The sequence below is a fragment of the Perissodus microlepis genome, chromosome 20 (assembly GCF_051167445.1).
Source record: "Perissodus microlepis isolate ML-2025 ecotype Zambia chromosome 20, ASM5116744v1, whole genome shotgun sequence".
NCBI classification, from domain to species: domain Eukaryota; kingdom Metazoa; phylum Chordata; class Actinopteri; order Cichliformes; family Cichlidae; genus Perissodus; species Perissodus microlepis.
In genome coordinates this window covers 32,060,725-32,078,985 of record NC_140480.1, presented here as the reverse complement: position 1 = coordinate 32,078,985, position 18,261 = coordinate 32,060,725, and the positions used below count along the sequence as shown (strand labels likewise).

At 44.1% G+C, this 18,261-nt stretch overlaps 1 protein-coding gene across 2 annotated transcripts; it reads left to right on the top strand.

The window, feature by feature from the left end:
* Positions 1-624: 624 nt before the first annotated feature.
* On the top strand, positions 625-17,465 carry srpk3 (SRSF protein kinase 3). 2 transcript variants are annotated; one of them, XM_084916627.1, is made up of 17 exons: positions 625-1,120; positions 2,110-2,206; positions 6,390-7,462; positions 7,581-7,689; positions 7,778-7,865; positions 7,959-8,046; positions 8,864-8,970; positions 9,057-9,222; positions 9,601-9,626; positions 11,220-11,312; positions 11,405-11,456; positions 11,536-11,754; positions 12,741-12,838; positions 12,922-13,029; positions 15,021-15,090; positions 15,204-15,296; positions 15,466-17,465. In XM_084916627.1, the coding sequence occupies exons 1-17, from the start codon at positions 1,111-1,113 to the stop codon at positions 15,648-15,650; spliced, it is 2,682 nt and encodes an 893-aa protein (XP_084772753.1). In that variant the 5' UTR covers positions 625-1,110; the 3' UTR covers positions 15,651-17,465. The 2 variants fall into 2 exon arrangements, with proteins under 2 accessions (XP_084772753.1, XP_084772755.1); XM_084916629.1 differs by having other exon boundaries at positions 626-1,120; positions 2,113-2,206.
* The last annotated feature ends 796 nt before the right edge of the window (positions 17,466-18,261 follow it).

Genomic DNA, 18,261 nt, shown 5'->3' with positions numbered 1-18,261 from the left:
ACAATATACAAGTTCTTGAGCTGAATGCATCTGGAATCTGCCTCAGCATCAGCTCTGCTGCAGCATATGCTGGAGGAAAATGAAGCCTGCCATCCTGCTGTGATTACAGATAGTGAATTAACCACATCCCAGCACACATAGGAGAAGTTTGCCTTCAGCACTTTATGACAGCAAGAAGAAGAAGAAAAGCTTTCTGACAGATATTCTTTCTAAGCTTGCCTAACATTGTGACAGGGTCTATTTTAACAGAAACCACAGCCAAGGAGTTTTGTGGCTTAAACCTAAACGGTGAATGCTGTGCATATATTCCACCGTTTAATCTCAGCAGTCCTGCAAAGTGCTTAACAATGTGTCTCGCATTCACCCACTGACAGGAATGCCATGAGAAAGCAGCATCGTGCTCAAGGACACTTAGACACTAATAAATAAATAGAAATAGTAACATTGTACACATGTATCCTATCCTGGTCTCCCAGGTATTACCCAACATCAGCATCAGCAGCAGATTCAGCTTACTTCCTCTGACTTCTCTGACGTCATTTTTGCACATCAACAATAAGAAGCTGCACTGGGTTGTTGCTGTTTTGTTATCACAGACACCCTAAATTACCTTCTAGATGCGCCACTGCTCCCAGTTTAGCTCGTGGCCGGTCACTGCGCATGCGTAAAGCCCGGTGTCCGGTGTCAGGCTGTCAGCAGCTGTTGAGTCCATGAACGGCAAGACCGAGACAGCGAATTAAACACACCCAAATAAAGCGTGCGGACCAGGTTCTGGACCGGCTCAGAGACGAACAGGTCGGGGCGGATTCAGCAGGTGATCTGCAGCTGGAGCTAACAGGCTAACTGACAGCGGACCGACAGCTGTTATCTAACGGGCTAACGGACAGGCCAGCGGCTCGTGGTAACCACGCTGCACCGTGCGGATCCACCTCGACCCGATCTAATTTTTGGACTTTCGGAACCTCCTGCAGCCGCATTGTTTACGGAGTCCAGCGGCTGTTTTTTTGTGAAGCTCGACCGGGTCGAGGACGCTCGAGAACCGTCAGAGCACGTCAGCCCGGACGGGATAGACGCTCTCTGACCGGTTCGGACTGGGGACCGGGAACCGAGATGCTGATAGGTAAAGTAGACTGGATTTAGTTCGGTGTTCCGGCTCGATACAGTTGGAGTCAACGCTAACATGCTAAGCTAGCTCGCATCAGCTTGAGGTACCAGGCTGTGACACACACGGACTGGGGTTTCGGGTTCCGCCAACTTCAATGCCAGACTCCATTCGAAAAATGTTGCATTTAAGGGGTTTTGCCTCTTTATCAGATAACTGTCGAATTCACCGACCTGACTTCAGTCTCAATTTAAATAAAAATGTCTGCTGATAAATTCGGCACACGATTGAGCCTCCAGGTGACACTTCATTAACTCAAATCTCTAATGTATTTCATGATTGTCGCCTCTACACCACCCCATCCCGGGTTCAGGGTTATGGAGAACAGGATCTTTGGAGTTATGGTTTTCGGTCATAAACGTGCAATCTTGAGTTATGTGTTTTCAGGCCGTACTGTAGGGTTGTGTCAGGTTACCATCATCTGGTGCTGTTTTCTGTTTTAATAGTTGTGTAGGTGCTACACAACTATTAAAGATCCCAAATTTAAGAATTTTGTGAATGGTGTTTGGTTCGTGTTCTACTGTTTTGTCGTGAATCTAGGGAATATATGCATGACAGCTGGTTACAGTGTGTTGGATATTTGTAGCAGTGATGTGTGTGTACTATGTACTGTTTTCTTGTATTTTATTAATTAGTATCAAACATCAGAATAAACAGTAACATGTAATCTGGCAGTTTTACATCTTACTTTATGCAAATGAAACTATACAATATACAAAAGATTACTTTTTGTAAAATGCTGATAACATAATGCTTATCTAAATTATCTAATATTTATGGAACAGACTTATCAGTTATGATAGTGTTATTTTAAAGTATTATTTATTTATGATTTTTTTTTAACAGGAAGGCTCACATCACTGGATTTTCACATTTTTAATGGTGTTTGTTATGTGATTGAACCTTGTGTTAATGATGTATTTTAAAGACGTGGTTCCTCCTCTCAGCAGCAGTCGGTGCCGGATCCGGAAACCCTGCCGGCACGGGCAAGAAACACCGCCGCAGAGGCAAGAAACACCGGAGAATCCGAGCCGAAGAGAACCGGTAAGAAACCAGCACAGACTGTAGACTGGATCAGCTGCTTACCCCATACACAAACTCACAGGCTAAATTTAGAGGCGTGTCTTAATGTGAGTGCATGTGGGTGCACTCCAAGAAAATTGGTTTTAACTTCCTGTGTGTCACCTCCATTCATTTAGAGCATTGATTTTTACTCCTTAATCTGATTTCCTGATCGCGTCATATTAACAAGTTCTGAAAAGTTTGAGCTCATTTATCTTATCAAAGAATCATCTCTGGTGTCTTAATGAGCTTTCATTTTTTCTAATTTGTGTAACTTTAAAGTTCAAGATTGCTTCATGTGCTATTATGCTTTAATATCACAGAAACACATTAGAACCAACCTGTTCATTTTTCCCCTTGTCTGAACTTAACCAGCATCTTCAGCTGTGGGGAAACATTTTTAGATTTTCTTTATTTCTGCATGAAAGTGACGTTATACAAGTTCTAAAACTAGACAAAAATAACATAACTAAATGGATAAAATGCAAATATTGTAATTTGTTGTTGATTTATTTTCAGAAAATGACTCAGTATTACTTATCTGTGAGGGGAAGGTGAAAGTGTGTGAAGGATTAGCCGTAGATTTGAAGATGAACTTGTTATCAGATGTTTTTTATTCAGTGGGATTGCAATCAGGCTTGTTTTCTGAATTCTGAATCATGCCAGCAAACTTCGAAGGATAATTTCAGGAAACCTGAAATAGGAGAAAGTCGATCATGCACCAAGAAAATAAGCATCAGCATACACACTGTTAGTGCAAAGAAGGATCAGAGAATAATGGAGATGGCCGTAAAATAGTCTGAAGTGAGGCGTTCACGTCAGTTACATGAGCTAAAGTTTGGACTAAAAACTCCTGCGGAGCCGGTGTGCAGGACTAATCAAGAATTATGTTTAGTTGTAGTTATCGCAGCATCGATGGGGTTACTGAAGCACAGGTTAATATTGTTTCCCTTTTATTGATATGTAAATGAATCAACAGCTAAGACCAATATTTATATTGAATTTGGTTAATATGGTTCTTATTTCTACCTCTATGACATCTTTGTGCAGAAATATAGAAAACTGCAGATCAGCTGTACCAGAGTAAAGCTCTGAGTACACAGACACCCTTTTTTTTGCACTTTTGTCATCTGTTCTTTCTTGTTTTGTTTGTTTTTTTTCTTTTTTACAGAAAATAAATCTTTTGAATCTCTGCGTTGATGGTATTTGAAATCCATCACAAAAACGGCCTCGGCACACGTCTTTTTCTTTTTCCCCCTCTGCTCTGCTCTCGCGGTGCTCTTAGTCCATCTCTGAGAGCACTTCTGTGCTCTTCACTGGCACCTCTCTCTCACGACCACTTAAATTCAAGAAAGGTCGTGACTTACAGTATCAACACTGTAGTTAAGGATAGAGAAGAAAATTTAAAGAAGATGGTTTTTGTAACCTAGCAACAACAATCTCTCTCGCTGTGGACACAGACCCTAACAAAATGAGTGCAACATCTGCACCTGAGTGTTTCTGTTCTGCTAATATCCAGCTGTTTATGTTTATGCAGTTTAAGAAGCCCCCTCAGTCCTCATGTCTAAATGTGGTCTTTTAGCTCCTGTCTCTTTAAGACCACCTTCCCCAAAAGCCAATTTTCTTCTGATTGGCCATCTCCAGGAAGCCTGCTGAGAGGCAGTACTTGTAGTCATCAGGGGTACTCACTGATAACTCACAGTGTATGGGCATATGGTAGTCATTGTCATTGATCATGGAACCATACGTTACAAACTGGGCATCAGGTTGTGTTTAGTGAGACTTCTGATGAGTCGACCCCTGCTGGTCATTAGAAAGAATGCAGGTGAAAGTACTTTGCCTTTTCACACTGAGGCTATCGAGTCACTGGCTGTTTTGGAGACTACACAGAGCCTCGTTCACATGGCCTCCCAACCATTTACCTTTGACTTTATGCCTCTGCAGGTTTAAACTGAAGAACAGCTACCACGTCAAATGTTTAGTATTTTTACTCCTGAGCCGTAAAATGCTGACAGGGTGTTGTTGTCATCGTCCGGGGCAGGCAGCCGGTGTTGATACCCAAGTTTGTGAATGTGATGACTAAAAAACGAGGTGACGTAGTAGCACCTTAGGTGTATCTGCTAAAAATCTCGAAGGAGTTCAAATCTCAGTGATCTTGAACTCGAGGTCAAGTTTTCTGAATATCTTGTGAATGTAATAACTCTATAACAAGGTGATGTATCATTTTGAAATCGATACCATAGGTGTGTCTACTCAGAGGCTGAGGGGTAGCACTGGCGGTTGGCAGTATTTAAATATTTGACAGGGACAAACAAAGTTTTTATTTGTGCACAGAAGGGGAAAGTCTCTGTGGAGCCATCCAGCCTGCTGTCTGCTATCTGCTACCTGGGTCTGATTGAAAATGAGTTGATTAGTAGGTGCTGATTTCCATGTGAAATGTTTGGAGTGATGGAGGACAAGCTCAAGTTTTTCAAAGTTTGCTGGTGGCTTTGGTTTTTCAGGTAACTGAAGAAACAGTAATACAGACGTTAAGACGAAGCAGATGTCTCCTTTCATGGTTCATGGTTGGCATTGCACTGGCTGAGTAATGACCTTTAATTTTCCATGACTGAAGAGCTGCCTGCCAGACCGAAGTGAGGGCATCAACACATGTGACAGTTAATTCAATCAGACTGGGTATTTACTGAGTTTAACTGCCCACGAATGATGACTGACAGATTTCCAGTGAAAGTTTTGAGCTGTGAGTCGATAAACAGCTCGTCACATAACGACATACAAAATGTCAGCGAAACAGCTAGCCTGCTGCAGGCTTCCTGCTAAGCTAGCTGCTGTCCCGCTGACAGAAACAGGTTTGGTCTCAGCCTGAAGACACTCAGATCCAATAATAGAACCGGAGACTGAATTATGATCCCACAACACACACACACACACACACACACACGTGCGCACTTCAGTCTATTTCAGTGCAGCTCAGGCAAACTTCAACAATGTCCATGACTCAGATATGACGGAAAGCAGCTCTGTGTGTGTGCGTGCGTGTGTGTGTCTGCCTGTGTGTTTGTGTTATTTGATCTCTGCAGGTTATCTGTGTCCAGAATGAGATAATTACTGAGCTTGTAACAGTCCACAGAGCTAAGGGTTTAGTCTGTTTGTTTGTTTTTGTTTTCAAAAGTTTTAAAAATTATTTTTACAGAAACAAACAAAACAAACTGCTTCTCTGATTCCACCCACGGCAGTTCGTACACCAGCAAACAAACACACACACACACACACACACACACACACACACACACACACACACCTGTTTCATTTCAAAAAGCACAAAAGAAACTTCTCCAAATCTTCATCCAAATGTCAAAAAGAGTCCTTCAACCTTCATATTTTACTGTACGCATCTTTTTTGTGTGTTTGAGGTTTCACCTGATTTGTCGTGTGGTCTGAGAGTTCATATTCCTGAAACGTTTCCAGTAACTTTTTGACATTTCAGCGACTGAGGTTCATCCTCGTTGGTTTATTTTCTCCCAGATTTAAAGGAGCTTTTCAAATTTCTTTGAAGTAGTCTTCTTACACATGACTTACTCCCTTCTCGAAGTCTTTTAATCTTTCCACATGGTTGAACACTGTGAAATTATCATTATTATTTTTGTTATTATTGTATCAACTGGGGTTTTTCCTGGCTACAAATGTGCCTTTTGATTGCACATAAGCACGACTGGTCCCTTGGTCGTATATAAAAGCTGCATAATGATGAGACACAGAGTCTTTGTTACTTTATTCAACTGAAATCTCTGCATTTATTGGTATTTTTTAGCCCTTTGAGAGACACAAAGGCATTTAATTTAAAATCTAATTAAAAAGCAGTTTTTTTTGTCACTGTCCATTTTTGACTTTTGGTGGATGAAACATTTTATAAATAAGAGAAATCCTGATCGGGCTCACGTAGCTGCCACTTGTGTGGGTTTATAGCTTTCCCCTGCAACCCATGTCTAAGATTCACAGCTGAATTATCTTTAATACTTTTGTCAGCAAACTAAATGTCTAAAAAATGTCCCCATAATTCTTGCCGATTATGAATTTTCTATTTTTTATTTATTTATTTTTATTGGGAGTTTTCTGCCCTGTATTCTCAATCCACTCAATATACTCTACTTTCTTTTACCATTAGGTCTGATGACCTCTGTAACCTTCAGACTCTGGATGCTGACAGCAGGGTACCCACAGCACTCCCACAGACCGCTCTGCCACCCCATGAAAGCACTCCAGACACAACCACGCCGCATGGAAATGCGTTAGCATGTCCAGAAGATCCCAGAAGCACTCCAGACACAACCACACTACACGAAAACATGTCAGTATCTCCAGAATATCCCAGAAGCGCTTCAGACACAACCACACTACACGAAAACATGTCAACATCTCCAGATGATCTTAGAAGCACTCCAGAAGTAACCACGCCACATGAAAACACCTCAGCATGTTCAGAAGATCCCTATGAAACCACCACGGCACCCAACCAAGAACCTCCACAGGAGCCCATACGAACACCCCCGTTAACCACTGAAATCACAGCGCTGAATGCTCCCCGTACGCCGTCACCACCTCCCCTCCAGATCTCATCACCATTTCTAGGCACAATAATTTCCCCCGAGGAACCCCTGGTACCTCCTCAAACTACCCTCAGCAGCTATAAGTTTTGCAACCGGTCACCTCCTGCAGCTTCTCCACATTCTCCTCACAGTCCCAGCCAACCACTGCCAACTGTTACTCAGAGTAATAATACCCAGGATTCCTCCAGATCGCCTCACAGAACTCTTCAGTCCGTCACAGCAGACGGTCAAACAGAGCTCTACAAATCGCCTCCTACCTCACCGCACACGGTTACCCACAATGCCTCTAAGTCCCCGTCAGTGTCTGCTACGCTTCCTGCCAAAGCTCCTCCCACTCCTCCATTAAGCCCCTCCCAACCCGATCCTTACCTGCTTACCTCAGTGACCTTTACGTCCAGTGTCTCCTCCCACCTGTACTCCCCCCTCTGCTCCTCCTCCCCCTCTTTCATGCGCTCTCTCGACTCTCTGGGACCTCCCATTAGCCTGCCTCCCATGATGCCAACGGCAACCCATCAACTGACCTCGCCTCCTCCAGCTATGACCCCGCCCCCTCCAGAGTTAACCCCACCCCCAGCCCAGCTGCTGGGCTCTGATGATGAGGAGCAGGAGGACCCGTCTGATTACTGTAAAGGTGAGAATTTATCAGAGAAACCTCTGGAGTCCATACTGGATCCCTGCAAGGGTAAAGATCTGACGTGGGTTTAAAATCAAATAAAAGCTCTGGTTTCTTCTCTTTCTGTGCGCTCCAGGTGGATACTACCCTGTGGATATTGGCGATCTGTTTAACGGGAGGTACCACGTGGTCAGGAAACTAGGCTGGGGACACTTTTCCACCGTCTGGCTCTGCTGGGATCTGCAGTACGGCACACATGATGTTTTGAAGACAGTTCGTTGGCTTTTTGCACAGTTTCTGTTGTCACATGATCTGAATGTGTGTCTGATTCAGGAAGAAGCGTTTTGTGGCGCTGAAAGTGGTGAAGAGCGCTCCTCATTACACTGAGACGGCTCTGGATGAGATCAAACTGCTGCGATGTGTGAGTGTTTGCTCTCTTATGCTTTCTCTAAACAACGGCAACAACGTGGCTGTGGCTCAGGTAACCAGTCTGAGTGTCTGTCTGTCCCTCCAGGTGAGAGACAGCGACCCCTCTGACCCCTACAGAGAAACCATCGTCCAGCTCATTGATGACTTCAAGATCTCTGGAGTCAATGGAGTGCGTATCCTTTAACCAAGTTTTCTAATTTCTTTTTTAAAAGATTTATTTTTCCGTCTTTCAGAATGACGCTACATGCTAATTAGTGGTCAATATAAAAAAATGACCCCCTTGTTTGTAATTTGAAAGTTCAGTTGCTGCTGTGGAGCTACCTCCAGCATTTCCCATGTAGCTTTTTCATACTGGAAAGCTGACCAGTCGCTGTTGTTGTGATTCACTGAATCATTCAGCGGCTGTGCCACAGTCTGGCCCTGCAGTGGGACAGACATGAAGACCTGTGTTATCCTTTCATTGTCCGTGGATATACACCACAGTGTTTTGGATCGACACAATCCTGAGCCCTGTTACTGCAAATGTGAAAAGTCACAGGTCTTTCGTTGCACAGTTGTGAACAGGAATCCTTCCTCTTCGCCCTTAAGGTCGGCAGATTAAAGACATCGAGAAGAAGAAGAAGCTGAGAATGAATTCAACTCTTTGCTGTACTTTCCTGATTATTATCAATTAAGAATATTTATATTTGTTGAGGTATTTTAAAGTGGTGTTGTGTAAATCTACGCGGGCTGAAGACATCATATCAAAGCAAATCTGCCGGTTCTGTTCTGGAGATTGACCAGCACACGAAGAACCGGTTAGCGAGCCGCTATACGAAGCTCAGCGAGGCTGCAGAGCAGGACAGATCCATCCGTGAAGGAGACTTGCTGGAGAGGAAGCTGATTATGTTTTTCCATTCGTTTTTACCAAGTAGACTTGGTACGTGTGTGGTACTGTTTAATAATTAATTTTAGAAAGAGTGGGCTGTTAGTTTCCTCAGCCGTTCTCAGATGTCTGTATGGTTCTGGAAGTTTTGGGCCACCAGCTCTTAAAGTGGATCATCAAGTCAAACTACATGGGACTTCCTCTGGCCTGTGTCAAGGCCATCATCAGACAGGTAGCGCATGCAAACAGAGATCTATACAGTATATATACAGTAACTTGGACTTGCTGACCCACATGGACTCGGCTGTGCGCTTGCAGGTGCTGCAGGGTCTGGATTATCTCCACACCAAGTGTAAGATCATCCACACTGACATCAAACCAGAGAACATCCTGCTGGAGGTTGATGAGGTTTACGTCAGGAGATTGGCAGCTGAAGCTACTATCTGGCAGAGAGCTGGAGCCCCACCCCCTTCTGGATCATCAGGTGATCAGCTGCTATGTGATTGGTTGGAACTAGGAAGCGTTAGTGTCTCTTATTAAGTGTCAGGAACCTGCTAATGAAGCTTTTGTCAAGTGTTTTCCAATCAAAGTGAGAAATCGATCAGTGAGCTCAGTGATCAGTGAGAAACAGAAATGTTTAATGCTAAGACGTGTTACACACAGTTACTGGGAGCTGTGGTTTCCACTTCATCCAGAGAGACATCTACCTGCCTGTCTGTCTGCTTTCTGAGCTGTCTCCTTCTCCTTTCTTACACAGCTCTAACTGCACTGTTTCTCCTGTCTCTCTGTTTTCCTCCTTTTCTTCTTCCTGTTTCTGCCGTTTCCTCCCTGTTTGTCTGTCCCTGTGTGTCTCTCTCTCTAGTTAGCACGGCTCCCAGGGATCTAGAGGTAAGTGTCCAGATGTGATGCCTACTGTATTCAAGTGCAACCCCTAAGCACCTAGGTCAGGGGTGGCCAACTCCAGGCCTCCAGAGCCGGTGTCCTGCAGGTTTTAGATGTGTCCTGGATCCAACACAGCTGATTCAAATGGCTAAATTACTCCTCAACATTTCTTGAAGTTCTCCAGAGGCCTGGTAATGAACTAATCATTTGATTCAGGTGTGTTGACCCAGGGTGTTATCTAAAGCCTGCAGGACACCGGCTCTCAAGGCCTGGAGTTGGCCACCCCTGACCTAGGATATCTTTTCCTTATCTGGCTTCAAATACCCTAAAATCATCAATCAGGCTAAGCAGTCACGTGGAGATTATCGACTTGATACGTTTAGTTAGAATCACCACAAACTCCAGTGGCAATTGTTTGGCAGTATGTAGTCGACTGGAAACATGAAAAGGTCTACTAGCATATTTTTATATGCAGGTATAGTGTAAAAAAGCACTGTATTAATGTGTGAGTGTAAAACAGTGTGAGTGGCCAGTAAAACTGGAAAGCCCTGGAACCAGTCCTGTTAAAACCAGAAAAAAAATCAGACTGTGTGAATTATTAGACTGATCGGTATCACCGTCCCAACACTGAGGCACAGCAAGATCATTTTTAAAATAATTATTCTTCAGCTCGTGTTGAAATGTGAGAGCAGGGGAGAGCAGGCATATACAAAAGTAATAAATGTAGAAGCTCCCTTATTCATGAGAGGTCGCCACAGCAGGTAGCGTCACACCAGGGACCTTTTGCATGTTACACTATGGAGCCACAAGTAGGTAAAAAGTTCACAATCAACCTGGTAATACGCTGGTGTGCAACTAAAAGGGTTTGCTGTTTTTATATGGAGCAAAATGGCTCTAAGATTACTTGCAGCCAGTGGGACAGAAATTTAGGCAGGAATTATGTTTTCACTTCTGCTGAGTCTGTATCTCTCACTGAAGCTAATCAGGAATGAAAAATTATTTAGGTCTCAAAAAACTGGAGAAACTCCTTCTGCGAGCATTATATGCGCTGCATACCTGCAAAGAAGGGGTGGGGAACTCCAGCCTCGAGGGCCGGTGTCCTGCAGGTTTTAGATCTCACCCTGGGTCAACACACCTGAATCAAATGATTAGTTCATTACCAAACACGTTGAGGAGGTAATTTAGCCATTTGAATCAGCTGTGTTGGATCAGGGACATATCTAAAACCTGCAGGACAGCGGCCTTCGAGGCCTGGAGTTCTCCCACTCCTGCTCTAAGGTATCTCAAACAGGATAAGTTATCCTGCTGCTGTTCTCCCATCAGAACTGTGTTTGTGACAAAAGCTGAGTTCAAACCTGAAGTTACCTCACTCAGCCTCAGATCCTGCCTTGTAGTACAGGTATCAGATACGTTATAGCTGTAGTAAACTACTGCAAGCTGATTGGCCGAAGGTCAAGAAAAGGAACTGTGTGCATGGGTGTGTGCTGTCAGTAACAACAGGCGTGTGTTTGAGCGTCTTGATTACAGAAACATAAAATTGTTACTATTGTTGTTGAAGCCTCACTGTCCCGCTGCCTGTCTCGCCCTGTGTGCGCGCAGATCGGAAAACTGTCTAAAAACAAGAAGAAGAAGTTGAAAAGAAAAGCAAAGCGACAGCAGAAGTTGTTAGAGGAGAGACTGTTTGATATACAGGTACAGTAGTACTGCAGTAATAGTACTGTGAAACATGCTGCACTAGTCCTCCATCAGTACTGCAGGGTTAACTCTTCTGTTTGTGTGTTCAGAGGATGGAGGAAGAGGATGGTGTGCTGCAGGCTGAGGATGCAGACAGTATCGGTGAGTGTGACCGTTAGTAAAGGCTGAAGTAGAATTTGTTGTCTAACACAGTATAAATACGGTGTTTCTTTGTTCTTAGGCTCTCTGGTTGTCAATGGCAACACTTCCTGCTCTATAGCCAATAGCAAAACCAGCCCAGAGTCCAACTGCTCTTGGTTTGAGGATGGGTGTAACGGCCACGCCCCCGGACGGTTCTCAAGTCCCGCTTCTGGCCTATCAGGGTTCTCCAGCTCAGTGATGTCAGCAACGTCAGAATCGGCACTTTCTACTCAGTCCGGATACTCGAGTGGACGAGAAGGTTGGACACGCTCACACGTTTCAATTTAATACTTCGCCTTTAGTCATCGTTTGTAGTCTATTTTTGTAGCAACTGAGAGATTTTTGGCCCATTCTCCCTAGAAAGACTTCCAGTTTTATATTTCACTACTATCTTTCTCACACTGCTCTAAGTTATTCTACAGATTTTAGGATAAAGAGCAGGTTCTGATCAGGGGACTGAGGACCAGCCCAGGGAGGCATCCCCTACAATGATATGATGATGAAGCTAAGGAGTTGCTCTACTCTTAGCTCCTCCCACAGATCTTTCAGAGGAAGCTGATTTGTGCTCCTTGTATCAAAGTGATCCTCAGACTCAACAATCCAGACAGCCCACTGTCCCCAAAATTCTATCCAAAAATGTTCTGTACACAGCATAAGCTAACCACACTTGATGGGACTTCTTCAGCTCAATGGTTGGTTAGGGAACTCTGAACTGGAGGTGGAACGTGGCCCATTTGTACTCCCAGAGTCCTGTAATCTCTGCCAAATGAAAGTTTAAATCTCCTGGACTGGGACCTCTGCCAAACGCTCCCACTCCACCCTCGCTATATGCTTTAGTATGCCAGACATGCTCCCTGACCTCATGATCCTACTCGCCGCCGAGTGGTGATCTTTTGACAGTTTGGCTCCTCTTCATCCAAACAGCTGAAAGAGTTACAGCCACAGGTCCGATGATGCAGTCAGAAAATCTAGAATTGAGTGGCAGCCTAGGATGTCCTGTTGCTAACTGGACTCATGATGAACATGCTAATGCTCAAATATGGGCAAACTACGAGTCCAATAATAGAACACCACCACTCCGGACCACCAGGTTTGTCCACGTGACCACTGAAGCCACCCAGCAGAAGTTCTTCCAGCACCTCACTCAGTGTCTGCAAATTAGCCAAATCCTTCTAACTGCCGCATTAACACAAACAGCAGTTAAACCAATCAGGTTTAACTGATTTTTCTTTTTTTAAATTTCAGCATTCAGCGCCTCCGACTTTGTCCTGAGTCCTCTGGATCCCCAGAACGCAGACAAGATCAGAGTGAAGATCGCTGATCTGGGAAATGCATGCTGGGTGGTGAGAATCCTTTTTCACGGTCATCTCTTCCTCTCGTTTATTTTCCCGTCAGACCAATCAGACGGCTCCTCTCTCTTTTCCAGCACAAACACTTCACAGAGGACATTCAGACCAGACAGTACAGAGCTCTGGAGGTTCTGATTGGAGCAGAGTACGGACCCCCGGCTGACATCTGGAGCACTGCCTGCATGGTACACGTACTCACTGGTGCAAAATACATAGACATGCTTTACATGCGGGATTTTCCCCAGTCTGGCTGTTACAGCATATTCATCAGACCATTGTTGTATGTAGCCATTAAATATTTTCCCTGTGTATAAATAAATAGGCCTTTTATTTTGAAAGCAATTCCCTAAAATAAACGAGAATGGAGCAGTGGTGTGTGAAACAACTCTGGTAAAATTAGGCTGCCTAAACTCTGTTTTATACACGGTCCCTGCACGATCCCATTTCCATTAAAGTCATCTGATCTGGATAATTTGATGAAGATTGTTTGTTTCAAGGTTGATCTGACAGATTGTTTATGAAATGCAGTTTCTACCCATCTGGCAACACGTAAAAGTTGCTGATCTGTGTTTTTCTGTTATTCTGACTGGTTTGAGGGTCACACAGTAATGGGAGTGTTGGCTGTCACTGCACAAAATGATGCTCAGAAGGGATTTTGCAAGTCTTAGATTTGGTGTGGTGGTGTCAATTCAATTCAATTTTATTTATATAGCGCCAAATCACAACAAAAGTCGCCTCAAGGCGCTTTATATTGTACAGTAGATACAGAGAAAAACCCAACAATCATATGACCCCCTATGAGCAAGCACTTTGGCGACAGTGGGAAGGAAAACTCACTTTTAACAGGAAGAAACCTCCGGCAGAACCAGGCTCAGGGAGGGGCGGGGCCATCTGCTGCGACCGGTTGGGGTGAGAGAAGGAAGACAGGATAAAAGACATGCTGTGGAAGAGAGACAGAGGTTAATAACAAGTATGATTCAATGCAGAGAGGTCTGTTAACACATAGTGAGTGAGAAAGGTGACTGGAAAGGAAAAACTCAATGCAGCCTACGTCTATTGCAGAGTAACTAAGGGAGGATTCAGGGTCACCTGGTCCAGCCCTAACTATATGCTTTAGCAAAAAGGAAAGTTTGAAGCCTAATCTTGAAAGTAGAGATAGTTTCTGTCTCCCGAATCCAAACTGGAAGCTGGTTCCACAGAAGAGGGGCCTGAAAACTGAAGGCTCTGCCTCCCATTCTACTTTTAAATACTCTAGGAACAAATGGGAGGGAGAGCCTTTCTCTTTTCAGAAAGACATCTACTGTGATAAAGTCTACTCTCCACCGCTGTGTAATCAATTATTGTAAATGTAAATGTTATCAGGAAATGATCAGACAGCAGAGGGTTTTCAGGAAACATTGTTAAATGTTCAGTTTCTATGCCATATGTTAAAACAAGATCTAGAGTGTGATTAAAGTGGTGGGTGGGTTCTTTTACATTTTGAGAGAAGCCAATTGAGTCTAATAACAGATTAAATGCCATGTTGAGGCTGTCATTTTTAGCATCTACATGGATGTTAAAATCACCCACAATAATTATTTTATCTGAGCTGAGCACTAAATCAGATAAAAAGTCTGAGAAATCAGACAGAAACTCTGTGTAAGGCCCAGGTGGACGATAGATGATAACAAGTAAGACTGGTTTCTGAGTTTCACAGCTGGGGTGGACGAGGCTAAGCATCAGGCTTTCAAGTGAATTAAAAGTCTGTCTGGGTCTTTGGTTGATTAATAGGCTGATGTGAAAAATTGCTGCCACGCCGCCCCCTCGGCCTGTGCTTCGAGGTTTCTGGTAGTTAGAATGACTCGGGGGTGTTGATTCATTTAAACTAACATAATCATCCTGCTGCAACCAGGTTTCTGTAAGGCAGAGTAAATCGATTTGTCAGGTCAAAGCGTCTCCCAGACCGATTTGTACTGCGAGCTCGGTCCTGAGACGTTTTGCTTTAGGCAAATTTAAATTCACTTGGTATTCTTATAGGTGCAGGCAGCAGACCTTCTGATTGCGTGCACTGATCTATGCAGAGAATGTACACACTGCCACCCGTGTGTCCTTCATCTGTGTTTCCCTGACAAGTTATTGATGTGTGATTCAGTCAGTGGTCACATGACTAAATGAATCATTGATTTTGGTGTTTCAGGCGTTTGAGCTGGCAACAGGAGATTACCTGTTCGAGCCCCATTCAGGAGAAGACTACACCAGAGATGAAGGTACTACTGCGCACAGACACGCACACGCACAGACACACACACACACACAGTACTGTAGTGTTAGACTGACTGTGTTTACACTACCTCAGTGTGACTTTTCACTGTGTGTTCAGATCACATCGCTCACATCATCGAGCTGCTGGGGCCGATTCCTTTGCCCTTCGCTTTGTCTGGCAGGTACTCCAGAGAGTACTTCAGCAGGAGAGGTGAGACAGTTTACCTTCAGTACCCCTGATCCTAAACTGTAGAGAAAGGGGGGGAAAGTTGGAACTCTTGTTGCAGATGGTAAAGCTTGGGAGTTTTTCTGTCCTCCTTATTCAGTGAACCTGGTTGTTTTTAAAACCAGATGCCTCACTCTTCCTCTTCCTGTCTCAGGTGACCTGCGTCACATCTCCAACCTGAAGCCGTGGGGTCTGTTCGAGGTTCTGCTGGAGAAGTACGAGTGGCCACTGGACCAGGCGGCTCAGTTCAGTGACTTCCTGCTGACCATGTTGGAGCTGCAGCCTGAACGGAGGGCGACGGCGGCGGAGTGCCTACAGCACCCGTGGCTGCAGACATAGATGCGCACGCAGCCTCAGGGGCTGCACGCAGAGACAGTCGGCGGTCGGGGAGGGTTGGAAGCGTCTGTTGAGTTCACATAATGTGGGAAATTATTATCTTGATCATGTGTCTGCGCTGATTCCTGAAGTAACTGGATGATTGATTGATTGGCTGAGGCTGGATCCAAACTGAATCGGAGTCCTCACGTCTCATATGTGAGTATTTTAATATGTTCAGTATAATTTCTGATAGAAAACTCCAGTTCTTCCAAGTTTCTCTTTGTTCTACATCGAACTTAAACCTGCGTCTCCTGCTGACTTGTTGTGGGACTTCCTGTGTTTAAATAAGAGTCAGGCGGACTTGAGTCCGAACAGGTGATGCAGCAGTAAACACAGCCTGTTTCTAAAGACCAGTTTAACCAACATGCAGTCTTTATTGATGTGTCCACTGAAGCCGAAATAAGCTGTACTCTTCCTCCTTTGATCTTCCTGTGTTGATTAAGTTTGACTGTGCGGAGGTGAGTTTTTTGCCCTCCCCGAGGTCAAACGTCAGCGATCAGGGCCGTCCTGCTCCTAACTTTTATCAGCCGCTCGCAGACGTTTTTATCTCTTTATGCACACCTCACAAAAGTCTGCATTTTTGCAGGCTTTGCTTGAGGATATTAGCGTAGTGTTGTGACGTTAAATATAGTTTTAGTCTTAATAAGCATGGGAAATGACGTTTAGTGTGTTGGTTTGCGGCAGAAGGAAATGCAGAACTGAATCAGAGCACATCAAAGTTCCTTATATTAAGAATTTAAAAAAAAATGTAAATTTTAATATTTATTAGTTACGTTTCATTCACCGTAAGCGAACGACACTGTTCGGTTTAATGTCTCAGTGTCAGTGTCTCACTGCCGTGTCGAGCACTCGCGATGCCAGTGAAGTGTGTGAGGCCGTTTGATGAGCGAGAGGTTTTTGTTTTGTGTGTTTGCTGCGTTGACACCTTTGTGTCGACTTTACTCCAGAGTTTGGATCTGTTATTAGTCACAAAAATGACGGGAAAATTAAAGCTGGGCTCACGTCCTAATCTGCTTCATCCTTGTCTGTCACTTTCAGTAAAGCAAGGATATCTCTGCTCTGAACCTTTTGCCATTGCTGTTCTTCCTCCTGCAGTTTTCTATAAGCAATCCACTGCTTTCAGCCTTTTTTTTATTTTTTATTTTTTATTAAATATAAAACTATGCTGAAATGCTAAAATGAGCCTAGCCGGTGTTGACGAAGCCTTACGGTGGAAACATTTGGATTCAGCCTCAGTCTTCTCACCTCTGCTGACCTTGGCTCGGTTGTTGAATGAGCGAGTTTTAAGTTTCCTTCCTGCACTTTGTCTCTGTCCCGGTCACTCGGCTGCATTTCTCTGATTTCTGCTGAGTTCATATTTAACTGTCCCTTTGTCACTTCCTGCTGAACCTGTGAGATGAGGATTATTGATTACTGATCAGAGACTTCTAGGACTCGTGAATCTCCCTGATGACTTTCGTTTAGATGAGCACACTGTAGCTTCCCGACAACGGTTGACCCCCACCCACCTACCCACCCACCCCGCCCACACTGACCACAGTATTATTGATGATGGTATTGATCTTTGTAGCTGAAGGTCAAACCGAATTGTCCTCTGATGACCTCTGACCTCCCCTGTTCATCTGCCCTCACCTCTTTCTATGTTCATATGATAAATAGTGCCTTGAAATAACCCCACCCCCTCCTCCCCATCACATTGATATAATAAGGTTGTTTTTTTTCTACATGTCAGTGTGGAATGTTTATTCTGTGAAAATAAAGATGAACGAACACTCACCTGACTTTTAGTTGAAGCTTTATTGATCACTTGCAGTATATGCTGGGTTACTGCTGTTTATCACCTCCTTTATATGCATTAATTATTTCATGGCTAATTCTTCTGACTTTTTAAAATCAGTCATTAGAAGAAAAACCTGAAACTGAAGACGTTGCCTTTGATTGAAGCCGTTCTCACTGCTTTATAACCTCCTGAGATGACAAGAGACATCTGCTTATTTCACTGTATCTGCTTAAATTTGAGGGGAGCCTGCTTTTCAACACATAAATCAGTGTACAAGAAGCCGGGGCTGATTCTGTCAGAGCCGGATTTAGCTGCTGATGGGCCTGTGGCAGAAACTGATCCTGGGAAAACACCAATTGCAGCTGCATTACATTCCAACTGTGGTGGGCTGGTTAAGGCCTCGCTCACACAGGGCCAGTGACCGATCAGTGACCCCCCCCCTCCCTATTTAGGGAAAAACGTGTATTCCCCAGCTGGTTGGTGAGAACTGCAACTGGTTGCAGAGAAAGACACGGGCCAGAAGTTTCTGTGAGTAGTTCAACTACAGGTGCCTGTAGACTAAGCTGCTCGTGTTCACTCAAAACAATGCTTGCATTTCGAGCAGACGATTTGCAGTTGACTCTCTACTCACGGCTAAAAATATATATTTTTTCCTTTAATGCAAAGTCAAGCTGCACAGAGCAAATAAGGAGAGCAGGAGGTCTGGCACATAGAGGCAGTCTATATTTCAAATTAAGACCCCACGCAGACTGAAATTCCAGCTGAGCGAAAGCTTGAAGAAAGCTGTCGGAC

Excerpts from the sequence above, each read along its gene's own strand:
- srpk3 (XM_084916627.1), top strand. Across the intron at positions 9,627-11,219 it reads CGGCTCCCAGGGATCTAGAG|ATCGGAAAACTGTCTAAAAA; the intron begins GTAAGTGTCCAG and ends GTGTGCGCGCAG. Across the intron at positions 12,839-12,921 it reads TGGGAAATGCATGCTGGGTG|CACAAACACTTCACAGAGGA; the intron begins GTGAGAATCCTT and ends TCTCTTTTCCAG.